Consider the following 14614-nt stretch of genomic DNA (forward strand, 5'->3'; position numbering starts at 1 on the left):
ACAAATTGTACAAAATAACAGGAATCACCGGTGATTCGCCAGCCGGGCAGGTAAGGCAGTATTGTGTACCCGCCCAGCACAAAAGTTGGCGACCGGGCGGCCGTTAATTTGCACCCCTGCATGCCATGTGGAGGCAGCATACAATAACTCATAAATGTATCATTATCAAACGCATAAGATATTCAAAGACTTTCTGGCAATTATTACGACATTCCATGTGAGGGCGGTACAGGATAACCAATAAATCTGTCACTAATTTAGTTGTTCTGACAACCTCTTTTAATTTTTGGACCTCAAACATCTGAGGTCTCCACTCCAACCGGACAGTTCTCTCAATGCGGGCAGTTGCTGATAAACCGGACATCATCCTTTAAACGGAATACTTCCTCCCACAGGATCTCCCTGACTCCTTAGTCTTTCCCCAGCTCTTGTCTCCTCCAATTTGATAGGCCTGAACCCAGCTCAGGTGACTGAATTTCACTTTACATAGCATCACTAACTCAATTTCTCACAGTCCTTGGACTGATCTTACACCTCCCAACCCCCAGGAGTACCTTTGGTTGTGACTTCCCTTCTGCTCCCACCTCTTCTTTTTCTGTGTGTTGTGCCATCCTCCAAACGGTGATTACTGCATCTGCATCAGTTCAGACAACATGGACCAACTCTCTCTTCCTCATATGTGGCGATTTCAATTGTAATAGTGCTAATTGGCTGGGTATTGGTACAGTACCTCTCTCACCAGCCATGGCATTTCAGCAAAGGACTTATTTGACTCCATGGGACTGATTCAATCTGTGAACTTTCCAACCCAGACTTTCTCCTCATGGGAAATCCTCCCTTCTGGACTTCCTGATGACAAACTTCCCTGCAAAGTCTCCTGCTCTTCCTCTACTGAAATAGTTTCATCTGCTCATATGTTTGTGAACGTCAACATCTCTCTGACAATTCTCAGAGAGCTGCCTGAGTGCCGGTGAATCTGGCAGTTCAGTCCACCAGATTGGCAGGGACTGCAATAGGTAATCTCTGTTCAGGACTGGTCCCCGATATCTGCTGCCCCTGATATTGACCCAGCCTGGAAATTCTTCCACAGAAACTCTCTCTCTCTCTCTCTCTCTCTCTCTCTCTCTCTCTCTCTCTCTCTCTCTCTCTCTCTCTCTCTCTCTCTCTCTCTCTCTCTCTCTCTCTCTCTCTCTCTCTCTCTCTCTCTCTCTCTCTCTCTCTCTCTCTCTCTCTCTCTCTCTCTCTCTCTCTCTCTCTCTCTCTCTCTCTCTCTCTCTCTCTCTCTCTCTCTCTCTCTCTCTCTCTCTCTCTCTCTCTCTCTCTCTCTCTCTCTCTCACACACACACACACACACACACACACACACACACACACACACACACACACACACACACACACACACACACACACACACACACACACACACACACACACACACACACACACACACACACACACACACACACACACACACACACACACACACACACACACACACACACACACACACACACACACACACACACACACACACACAGAAACATCTCATCTTGTCTTCAGTTATCCTTCCCACCTCCCCACCCATGGTACACTGAATACTGTGGTGAGGCAGTTGCTCTGAAGCAACGTACTTGCTTTCTTTTCCTGGAAAGCAAACTTTTTGAAGGAAATCTCAGCTCATTCCATAAAGCTCACAACAACTCCCAGGAGAGCCGGGAAACAACATCTGTCTCGCCTCAATATTTAATTTTCAAACTTGTCTCTCTCTCTCCTCTAAAACTTGGCGCTGCCTTGTTAAGTCTGTTTCTGGAGTATGCTGCCACTCCATCCCGACCCTCTCTTTAAATACCACCACATCTGATTCTACTCGTGAGAAGGCTGAATGCTTCAATGCTTCAATTATTTTATTGATTGCGGTAGCCGGGTAAGGACAGTTGACCACTCGATACTGCCGCTTCCTTCCAAATATTGTGTCCACAACCACACGCTCTCTGTACCCATTCCTACCCAGTCACATCCAACTGCTCTTGGACCCTGCGTCTATTGCACCTGAGAAAGTTGAGAAGTTTCTGGGAACCCTTGACTCTAATTCTGCAAATGGACCGGATGGCATCAGCTCATGTGTCCTAAAAACATGTTCTACTGTTCTTGCATATCCTCTTTCTGTTATTTTCACCCTATCATTTGCCCGAGGTTATCTTCCATCTCTTTTGGAAATCGACCAACATCACTGCATTTCATAAAAGATGCAAAAACAGATCCCCTGAACTACAAACCTATCAGCTTACTTCCAATCATCAGCAAGGTCATGGAATCCATCATCGCAGTTGATATGAGAAATCCTTCCTTTTCTCTAACAACCTCATCTCAGATCACCAATTTGGTTTCAGACCAGGTTACTCCACCTTGGACAGGCTGCTCCTATTCTCCCAACAATGGATGGAGGCCATCAATGTCAGACTTCTCGATAGAGATGGCCCTGATCTCGTATCTCGTGCTTTTGATGCAGTCTGGCATCCCGTCTTGCGCTCCAAACTCTCTGCCTATGGCATCCAATGCCAACTTAATTTACTCTCGTAGCCAACATGCGGCACTCAACAGAATGTCAACGCTGGTGTGCCTCAAGGCAGAGATCTGGACCCAGTCGTATTCCTGATCTTCATAAATGATTTCTGACTCTCTGGAAAATTATCTTTATCTATTTGCTGATGACTCCACCGTTTGCCGTGACATCTTTCTTTCTCTGGCACACCGACACACCGTTTGCATGACATCTTTCTTATTTTTTTTTTATTTTTTTTAGCTCACCTGGACTTGATTCTGGTGAGCTTATGTGATCGAGCAGTGTCCAGAGGTAAGCCAATCGGTAAGTCGGTCAGCCATTCAGTCAGTGAGTCTGTAAAACACTTCATTCATTGTCACTTGAACCAAACTCACCATTTTGATGAAACTTGGCCACAAGCTTCATATCAGATGCCTAACGAAGGTGTATTGACCGCATCAAAATCTGCGCTTATTATCGGGTTGAAATCAGGCCTAAAACACGAAAACAATGCTTGCCCTAACCGACAAGGCGCATTACTTCTACGTGTAACCTGTAAAAACATGTTCTTTATTGGTTTAATCAGCATTGAGAAGGTTTCCATTCAACCAATCACGTGACCAGATTCTGCGCATGAACAAAATTTTGATATTTTATGACGTCATTGACTGTTGCTCCTGATCCAGATGAGCTTCAGGATCTATGATCCTATTTTTTTTAATATAGAATTTACAATTTTTTTTCAATCTCCTTCGCATGAAAAACACTGGGATGCTTTGGCTGCCTACATAATCAATTATTATTATTATTATTTTTTTGTTCTATGGAGCTCGGTGAGGAAGGGTAAAAATAACGAGGATGAACTGAGAGTGGGACAGTGGGCAATAGTTGTATATAATAAGCAAGGGAATGAATGAACAGGGAAAGAGGAGAGGACGAAGCAGTAACTTGCAAGTACCAGGGTTGGGTTGTGTTAGGTGGGGTTAATGAAGGTAGAAAATATGGCAGGTAGGGATGGAGGATGACAGGAGATGGTGGTGTGCTGACTGTTTAAAGCCCTAGAGAGAAGATTGGGATTGAACGGCCTGAGGATGGCAGTTCCATAGATGGGAGAAGTGAGGAATAAAAGAGTTGAGGTGTACAGTGAGTCTGGATATTTGGAGATGAACCAGGATGGAGTTGCTTCAAGAACAAATGCATCTTGGAGTTAGTTGTTGAGGAGTATCAGAGGGCTGAGAGAGCAGAGGGAGTTAGACCAGAGGAGAGGCGATAATAAATGGAGTGGCCATTGACCTTTTCCTTTGGTCTCACTGCATGAGATGCCAAAAATGTTGGGAGTTTTAGATTCCACAGTTTCAAGGAGAGACAGATCGGATGCTGGAGTGTCAGTTCATTGAGTAGAGCAGGACTCTATTCAGCTCCCAACAAAGGCCTTCCTTTTATGTTGTCAGCACAATCCTACATCATAGCTGATGTTTAGAAGTTCAAGAGACTGAACCTCTTTACAGTGGCTGACCATGCAATTGATAGATGGGTTTATTTGTATCCCTCTGGAGCCAAAAAGTTGATACGATATCAAAAGATACTTCTTTGAAAAATATAATTTTTTTTACAGATACCTGTATATATTGGGAGGTTTTCAATGCATTTAATTAAGCTCTTGTCCCTCTGATGGACATTGATATGGCACACTCTCTCTCCCTCTCTGATGTACCATACTCTTCATAGAGCGTCGGAGCCGCCGAAGCAGCTTCCTGAGCAAGGATGAAACTGGGTGGTTTTCCATTGCCTTCCCAGCAGTCGTTAGGGCAGGAATTTGTAATTTCTTCAGGGTGCTAGTGATAACTCACCTACTCTTCACAAAGAACACCACAGGATCTTTAACATCCACCATCTAATGTCGGCAGACAGGATGCCAGTTTAACGTCCATCGAAGGGACAGCACACCCATTGAAGAATCACTCTGCCTGTGAAACACCGGGATTACAGTTTATAGCTGGGTTGGGATTCGAACCCAGGCTAGACAGCTTAGGAGCGAGTGTGCACACCTTTAGCTCATCCTACCAGCCCACATGGATATGACTATATATTTATTTAATATGACATTGACAAGCATGTCCCTTCTAGACAAAGACAAGTTGCAATTAGAAATGTTAGGCAGTCCATATTAGCCTGGTATTTCCTTCCATCTACAAAAACACAGTTCAAGAAGACTGTGCACACAAAGCATTCGTTCTGTATTTGCATCAAAAAATAGCAATCTTGATTCATCATTTTTTATTTAATCACCATTCTTCTCCGATCTTATTCCAATTTCTATCCCACACCTCATATTAGTCCCCGATCGGTTTCACCGGATGGGACTATAGGTTTGCTCTCCGTCTGTCCATCAGTCCTTCCATCCCACCTGTGGTTTTTCAGACCCCCCCCCCCATACCCTTTAACATATTCAACTGAAACTTGGTACACGGCTTTATTATGATACGTTACAGAACTAGTTCGAGTTTAAGGATGTTTCGTCAATTTTTCAGAGTTATGCCCATTTTAGACTTAGAAAATATTGTTGTGGTTGACGAAATTTGCAAACCACCATTCAGGTCCCTTAGGTGAGATATCTCTGTAAGTATATGTGTAGTTAGTCCAAACCCGTTGTTTAGAGGGAATAAATGTCATTCATTCGGGCTGCGACCCTTTTAGATAGCCGTTTTTCTTTTACTATCTTTATTTTGGACCAGCCGCCATTACTACCACCACAACCACCACCAACCACGTCTCAACAGCCATCACACAACAACCACCAACCGCAACGCCGCTTCACAACAACAGCCACGACCCTTGCCGTCACATCTCGCTCTCGCAACCATCGCATCACCGCCATTCCCGCGCCGCTTGTGGACACCGATCCTGGACTCGTACAGGGCGCGCACCGAGCAGCGGGTGCAAAAACACCAACCTTTCCGAAGAAATTGGATCAAGAACGATTCACACCCACTTCTGTTCCATCCTATCATCGAACGTGGGGCGATTTGGCCCCGCCTCCAGGTGCGTCGGAGTATAATCGCTATATGCAGATTCGCGGATCAAAAATCATTCACGCCCACTTTTCCTCTGTCCAATGGGGAGCCAGCCAGAGGTGAAGGGTCGAAGGTGAAGGAGCGAAGCCCCGGGGGCTATAAAGGGCCGCGTTCGCTCGCCAAAAAAGTAGTTGAGTCAGTCAAGGAGAGTTGAGAAGAGAAGAGTCAGAGAAAGCAGTTGGACGGAGTTGAGAAGAGTGGAGAGTGGGAGAGTTGGAGAGGTGGCGGCGGCGAAGGCAGTCAAGAGGGCGCTCGTGTCAGAGTCGGGGAGCTGCGGAGAGGGGAGGCCGGTAACGTGACCGAGGTCGCGGTGGAGACGCTCGTCGCGGGACCCGAGCCAGCGAGATATCCTCATTCCCCCGAGCATCAACAACCCCCTCCTGTTTCCCCCCGCGCTGAGATAGTGTGAAAAGGGGGCCCCGTTGCCACCCCATTTCCAGGCAGTGCCAGCGAGGCCCGCGGAGTCGGGGCGCCACCGCCATTTTGCGGCTCATCACTAGACGGGTAGGCTCGACGCGGTCTCGGCCCCAGGCCCGTCTGCCCCCCTCATCGTTGAGGGTGGTCCCTTTTTCTTTTGCTTTGAGTATATGTGTTGTCGGCGCCGTCTGTGAAGTAAAACTGTATAAGTGTTGCCGTGTGCTCGGTAGTCGGTAGTAGATCTGCATTGCTGCATTTGCTTTTTGTGCAGAATTGTTGTGTTTCTTCGACTTTTATATTTGCTTTTGGTGTATAATTGTATATGTGTGCTTTCCGTTTGCGCGAAATAAATGTGCTTTATGTTGAACTGTTTTCCCGTTTCGCTTCGTCTTTTCTTTTATTGAATCTCCATCTTACTTCACGTAAAGGGTTGGTCGTGGGCTAAAACGCCCGATAATTAATCGAACCGTCGAGGTTGACGATAACACCGCTCGGTTATCCCGATAGTACGGAACGGGTCGCTTAAAGTGGCCCGTGTCCGAAGTTGACCTGCGGCGAGGTGCGATCGCCCGGTCTACCCTCCGTGTGGGTACTTAGGTAGGTCGAATTTGGCGAGCAACCCTATCCCACACGGGGGCCGATTGGCACGATCGTGGTGAGGCCGAAAGGCCCACCCGTGACTAGTTCCCAGCGTTAGTCCGAGAGGGTCACGACGGGATTGTCCGTCCGGTGGGCGACGTGCCGCGATTCGAGTTACGTGGCAGCTCGCACGCCGCGGGCGCGAATCCGCAACAATATCAACATTATACATGGTTCAGTGATCAGTTGCCCTGACTCCACCTCATTGCTTTACACCGATTGGCTGGATAGCTGGCCTGACTCCACCCCAATAAAATAATGTGCCGCCATTGTATGAAGCAGCACAGATTGCCAGGCCTTAGGCCCTGGTGTTAATCTATGCCCCCCCTCAATTGGAATGATTCCACATGTATAACCACAATGTATTATATATGCACATAAACCGTACACATCTTTTTGCTTCATGTATGTACACAGGTTGTTACATACGCCACCAAAGGTGAAGGAGGTTATGGTTTTCCCCTTTCTGTCAGTTTGGCTGTGTGCAGGATATCTCAAAAAAATTGTGGACGGATTCGGATGAAATTTTGTGGACAGCTTTGGTGTGTGACGAGGACGAACGGATGAGATTTTGGTGAAGATCCGAATCCGGATCTGGATGCGAAAATTATATAATTTATAAAGTGATTCTTCACCATTGAGAGATTGGGCCAAAAACGATACATAGCACGATATCTCAAAAATGTATTGGTTGTGCCTGATATGTTCTCGTGTTGGAGGTATGCGCTGTACCGAGTGCCCTTCGAGATTTTAATATGAAATAGGCAAAACCGAAACACGAAAACATTGTGAGTTAGAGTTTCTTCTTGATTTTTGTTACGGTTATCGGTTCAGACATGGGTTGAAGCAAGCTAATTTTTTTTTTTAATCTCCCGAACATTCATTGGTACCGGTAAGGGGACATGCATTGCAAAGCAATTGCCACTCTTGTTTTCACTTCTATTCTTCAGGCTGTTTTGGACACTCATAACTTGTCAACTAACTACTTACAATAATAACTCATGTTCTCCATCCCATGCCTTCTGATAACTGGTCTCGATACTTCTGAACAAGTATTTTTCTGCTGGATGTTTTCCATCTGTTTGTGGAGTGAAAAAATGTTATGCCATTTCATAAGAAGGTCAAAATTTAAGCTATCAATAACAAATGTGTCAATCTCTCGCACAACATTGCTGGCATTGTCAAAAGGATGGATCTTTAAAAAAATTCAAACCCAGGCTAGACGGCTCAGACATATGTGTGCATATGCATACCTTTAGGCAGCCCCACCAATCCCGGCAGCCTCACCCCTGGTAGTTAAAAGTGTGGGGAGATGCATCACTGTGTGCATCATCCATCGGACAGTCGTGCTCCCTCCCAGCAAATATGCAAACCAGCATGCACATGCCACACATGAATGAATGAATACATTAATTAATATCATACCAGTTGACTTCTGTCCTAGTCATTCAAGGCTTGATTATCTAATTCTACTTTCACTACATGGTATAGATGATGAATTATCTTTGCCTTCACCTGAAATGAGAGGTTATCTCTATTTCTTTAGCTATCCCTCTTGCTTTTACACATCCCCTGGCTACTTTACCTGCTGAGCTTTTAGCCAATGGCATTCGTTCTTGATCGACTGCTTTTGATGGGGCATGAGAGTAGCATCGGCATTGTGTTGCGGTCAATTGTCTCTGCGTTGGTTTGAGGTTTCTTGATGTTTACAATGAATTAAATGGAATGTTGTGATGTTTGTGCAGGTTCTTAGGAGGGCAGTTGAATATGTGCTACAATGCGCTGGATCGACATGTCGAGGCAGGGAGAGGTGATCAAATAGCCATCATCCATGACAGCCCTGTGACAGGATCCATTGAGAGAATCAGCTACAAACATGCACTGCACGAGGTAATGCCTCCTTGGTGGATTTGTGCACTGTTGTGGTCAATCATATGAGAATTGACCACTATATTGTATTGTTGCTAAAAGCAGGTGATTTTGAATTTCGAGGTTTCCTTTTGATCTGTAATAATAATTTGTTGCAGTCAAGATCAGCTGCTGCACTCAGCATGTTTTTACATATATATGTATATATATATATATATATATATATATATATATATATATATATATATATGTATATGTATATGTATATGTATATGTATATATATATATATATATATATATGTATATGTATATGTATATATATATATATGTATATATATATATATATATATATATATGTATATATATATATGTATATATGTATATATATATATATATATATATGTATATATATGTATATATATATATATATATATATATATATATATATATATATATATATATATATATGTATATATATGTATATATATGTATATATGTATATATATATGTATATATATATATATATGTATATATATATATATGTATATATATATATTTACGTACAGGTCTATCATTGGCTCTGTTTGACAGCTTTATCTGTCCATGCCTTATTTATTTATTTAATGCAGCCTGTGGCTGCTTGGTTGCATCTTTTTTTCTGGGGGTGTAGGTGCACCGCTGATGCAGTGCCCCGTTACCAGTAACCTGGTACTCATTTTACCAACCTTGGAAGGATGACAGGCTGAGTCAACCAACCTGGTGTTATTTCAATGGTGAAAAGGTGCTTGAACTCCAGGCCTTAAGATCTTAAGCCAGCCAACTTAACCATTTAGCCAACACCAGGCTTTGTCCAGGCCTGACTCCCAAAGTCATCTTGTATGGTACTACTTCTGGAGTATAATGATACTCCAGCTGAATTGACGAGTAAAAACACTAATATCTCACACATATCTACCTCACACTGGCTTAAGGTCTTACGGTCTTGAATTTGAGGCCCTGTCGTACCGTTAAATGACACCAGGTGGGTTGACTCAGCCTGTCATCCTGCCAACGTCAGCGAAATGAGTACCAGCTAACTGGAAACAGAGGGCACTGTTTCCGTGCTCCCAGCAATGATGCAACCAGCAGCCACAGGCTGCATACGAACTGACTGAACCCACACAACTGGCATGGGATATGCTGCTCTATTTATAAATAATGCTATTAGGGATGTCAAAGATGGCAAGGATTGTTTAGGGAATAATCAGAAGCAATAAAATGGAGAAATCTAAGAATACGATGATCATTGAATGGCATGCTACACATGGAGCTACCCTGCTAGCCACCGACAACCTGACTTCCAGCCTGCCTTTCCTGAGATTATGGTGGGGTCACAGTATGGAGGTGAGTGGTAGCTCACAGGCTGTTGACAGGTCTTGTTCAGCTTCTTCGATTAAGAAGTTAGTGCAGAGGAGTCATGATAAAGTGCTGGGGTTGTAAATAGTATATATATATATATATATATATATATATATATATATATATATATATATATATATATATATATATATATATATATATATATATATATATATATATATATCAAGATGGACACAGTAACTTAATGGATAGTACAGACATGGATAAAGTTGATTAGATGGTGTTCCCAGGATAGGCCATGACTCAAGTATTACAGAGGCAGCTTTGTTGTCAGAATCCACTGATATCCCTGGAGAGGCGCGTCACCATCTGTGGTGTGATGAGGGAGCTGGGGCCCTCGACTAGTCACCACTGTGACTTTCCGCTTTGGATCACTACTCTGACGATTTGGATGGAGATTGCCCACTAAGGATGGGATTCATGGAGGATGTCATAACTGTGGAAGTGGACTGGAGATTGAACGTTATCATCGTGAATCTAACGAACACCATGCGAGTTGATGTCTGACAGTGTGCCCGTCTATGTTGTGCATATTATTTGATTGGATTCGAGAGAGAGGGAGAGGGAGAGGGAGAGGGAGAGGGAGAGGGAGAGGGAGAGATAGATCCATCATCCATCCTGATGCTGCATGATACCTGCATACTCTGAGTACATAGGTGATGCCACAATGAGTCGGTACATTTTCTAAATTTGGTTCTCCTTTATGAGCTGGAGTTGCAGCGCAGTTTGTTACCTCCGCCACTGAAGGTGGAAGGAGATTATGTTTTCACCCCTCTCTGTCTGTTTGTTACTTGGCAAAAAAATGTTTTTGCTGAGTATGTTGGTCTGTAGCGTTTGTCTGTCTGTCTGTTTGTTTGTCTGTTTGTCACAATTTTTGGCCATAGTTTTCAAGCAATCGTTCTGAAATGTTATGCGTATGTAGGTGACTGGCCAAGGACAGCAACGCTAAATTTTGGTGAAGATCCGAATCTGGATCCAGATCTGAGAATTTTATGAGTGATTCTTCACCATTGAGAGACAGGGCCAAAAACGATATATAGCACGATATCTCAAAAAGGTTTTCGATGGATTCACACAAAACTTGTAGGACAGGTTTGGTGTGTGGCAATGACTAATTGATTCAATTTTGGTGAAGGTCCGAATCTGGATCTGGATATGATAATTATTTAATTTTTGAAGTGATTCTTCACCATTGAGAGTTGGGGCCCAAATCGATATTTTGCATGATATTTCAATGTGTGCTTGCATGTATAACTCGCCCTCCTCATCTGTTCATTTTGATGTTCATTATTTTTGAACCATGTGATATGATAGATCTCTCTTTCTCATCATGCGTGGTACGGTAAGCTGGTTGTGATAGCCGCAGCAGCATTTCTTTCGGTCACCTTTTCTAGGCCTGTCCACATTTGCTGCCAGCTGTACTTTCCCTTAATAATGAAGCTGAGTTGTCGACAGTATGACCTGCCATCGATGCTGCTCCAAATTCAATGGCTTCCAACGTGGAACTTGTTGGAACTATAAATGACTTGCGTCATGACCCCAAATGGGGGTCCCCATTTGATGCCATCTTGTATTTCCTCGACTTCTCTCGACCATTCCCAGTGGCATTACTGAGTAGTTGAACACCAAGAAGCCGAAGATAGTTGAACGGTTGCAGTGCATGATTGCATGTATGTTTGCCCAAGCGTCTTTGGTTGCACTCTTGTCACAATGTTGACCCATATCCGGGTCAAAATATTTAAGGTTGATGAGCATGAGGTTTTGGATCACTGTGATAAGCACATGTTATGCCCTCGAAAAAGTAGCGTACATCACTTCCAGGCTCCAGCATGTGATGCCTGTGATCCCTTGAAGATCCAATGCTATGCAAGTTTATCATCCACTTTCCAGACTCTAATTCTCATGCTCTCTGTATGCGTTCTGGACAATATAGAAGTGCTTTCACCATGGTGTGTTTGGTTTGTCTTGTTCTGCAAGGCTGTGTGGCTCCAGGTTCTTGCACACATTGCATGCCTGTACCGGTACGTGCATCATTTAGAGAAATATTAAAGTTTAAAAAAAGATATTCTACCATAATATCATAATGTACATTGTTTCTGTTAATGCCTAGTTGTAACACATGAACTGCATTTGCAGCATCCTCGATGCGACAGGGCCATCTTTTCTTTGAAAGTACCTATTTATTTTCGACATCTGAAACTACCTGTGGACTTATCTGTTCTATGTAACGGGACACTGGTTTATGGAATCAATCAAATGTGTTCCCAAAAGTTCTGACTGTGGATTTTCAAAGCATGTTGGGTTGATCTGATCTGATCTCAGGTTATGGACTTTTGTTTGAATGGCAACTTTTTCAGTGACTATCACATTCCTAAGTTCAGCGACCTATTGTTGAGTAATTTGTTTGCTCTTTGTATCACTTGCTTTGAGTAAATACACCTTTGTCCCTTCACCTCACCACTTATTTGAATAATTGAATGCGTTGCATTTAGCCGCTTAGTCCTCTTATTGTTTCAGTTATCACGAAGCTTTCCACACATTTGTCTTTTCCATCATCGGCTTATCAGATGAATCAACAACTTGACATCACATTGACGTTCAAAAGGAAGGAATAAGCCTGCTCATTGAATAGTCACTCGACCCAGATCATTGCCAAAGCATTGGCTTCCACTTGGATTCGTTGAACTGAGGTTCGACTACCTGCCGAAGTCTCTTTTTAAAATTTTTTTTCTAAGGTGCACGCTAGCGGCAACTATACACATTTAACACCTGCAATATCTCCTTCCCGTGAGGAAATATCACTTGTGGAAGTTCATTTTCGGATTCAGCGCATCAAAACCGAGAGGAATCACTAATTTTGATGGATTTCCTGAGTTGGGAGCGCAGTAGTTTTTTTTTTAAGCCGTTTCCAGACCGATGGATTGCGGTCGACTTGAGTAGTTCACAAAGTCGTGTGGCTAAAAAGAGTGAATGGAATACTCAACGCCACAGATAAACTACAAGGGCACTCGGTAGAGCGCATACCTCCACCACGTAATGCCTGATCCACGAGAACATATTGGGCCCAATACATTTTTGAAATATCAGGCTATATATCGTTTTTAGCCCGATCTCTCACTGGGGAAGAATCACTTTAAAAATTAAATAATTCTCGTATCCAGATTCGGATCTTCAGCGAAATCGAATTGATTCCTCCTTGTAACATACCCAACCTGTCCACAATTTTTCATCCGAATCCATCCACAACTTTTTGAGATATCTTGTACACAAACAAACAGAAAGGGGTGAAAACATTACTTCCTTCACCTTCGGTGGTGGAGGTAATAACCTATGGAGGTACACTTTAAAAGATAACTAGCACTCATAAGAAATGGAAAGATGCATCATAAAAATATTACAGCAACAGAAGCAAGAATACTGGTGATGTATGGTAGGTAATGGTCAGTTGTGAAGAGGGCATAGAGAGAACAAAAGTTTATATTTTGAACTCGATGTCTGTTTCTGTTTTCAATGTTGCAACTAATACAACATATATATATATATATACACATTGCGAACCATGGTGTCTGTCCGTGCGATCGTCTGTCTCTCGTTTACGGCAGCTACATCACACACTGCGTTTGAAAGCTGCTGATTGGTTGTTTTGCATTTTCATTTCACTTTTCTTGACCCAAGTCAGTCACTTTATTGTCACTTCCGGAAATCTTTAAAATGAACATGAACATCTGCATTAAAGTAACAGATCTTCATCTTCATGGATCTTCATGGAGTAACACAATTGAAAATAGCCATATTTTGCTGTCTTTTTACACAAATTGAACGTCCACCACTCAATGTTTCACTTCCACCAATAGTGCAACACAATTAACCTTGTTAAAGTCCATGAAATAATTTAAATTGATAGATTAACTTAAACTTTTCCCATCACTGAGGACGGGTATTTTTGTTAGTTTTGGAAAAAATTCAGTACCTCCGCCACCCAAGGTGGATGGAGGTTATGTTTTCATCCTGATTTGTCTGTCTTGTTTGTTTGTAAGTGGGATATCTCAAAAAGTTATGAACGGATTCAGATGAAACTTTGTGGAGACGTTGTGTGTCTGTTACAAGGGTGAATTGATTAGATCTTGGTACGGATCCAGATCTGGATAGGAGAATTTTTAAAGCGATTCTTCACAATGGAGAGATTGTGCCAAAAACGATATGTAGCATGATATTTCAAAAGGTTATGGACGGGTTATGACAATACTTGGTGAATGAGTGGGTTAGATGACGAGAACAAGCCGATTAGATTTTGGTGCAGGTCCGGATGCAGATCCAGCCTATCAGTGGGATACAAAACGTAAACTGTTCAGCCTGGCAAGGGGATGTGCTCCACCAAGTGCCGTTCTAGTTTGAAAAGTTTTATTGGGGAAATTCATTGATGCATTGTAGTTGACATGCCTGGTGTTGGCTTAAAGGTTTGGGTGGTGGGCTTGGGGTCCTGAGTTCAAATCCCACTTGGCTGTTGAATTAATACCAGGTGGGGTTGACTCAGCCTGTCATCCTTCCGAGGTCAGCAAAATGAGTACCAGCTTGCTGGTATCCTGTGTCGGAGTGGCTCCCTGTCCAGGATTGTGTGCAATAGCCAAGGAGACTGCTTAGGCAGCATCAACGC

General features: G+C 43.1%; 1 protein-coding gene across 2 annotated transcripts in view; it reads left to right on the forward strand.

Annotated features, from left to right (window-relative positions):
- The window catches only part of ACSS3 (acyl-CoA synthetase short chain family member 3), a 145602-nt gene that overhangs the window by 61651 nt on the left and 69337 nt on the right, over positions 1-14614 (forward strand). For both annotated transcript variants that reach the window (XM_085871094.1, XM_085871095.1), the window contains exon 2: positions 8418-8562. In XM_085871094.1, coding sequence (XP_085727220.1) covers positions 8418-8562 — 145 coding nt within the window. The remainder of the gene's footprint in view (positions 1-8417; positions 8563-14614) is intronic.

This window comes from Eptatretus burgeri, chromosome 2 (assembly GCF_056783735.1).
Source record: "Eptatretus burgeri isolate ZD-2024b chromosome 2, Ebu_testis_v1, whole genome shotgun sequence".
NCBI lineage: Eukaryota > Metazoa > Chordata > Myxini > Myxiniformes > Myxinidae > Eptatretus > Eptatretus burgeri.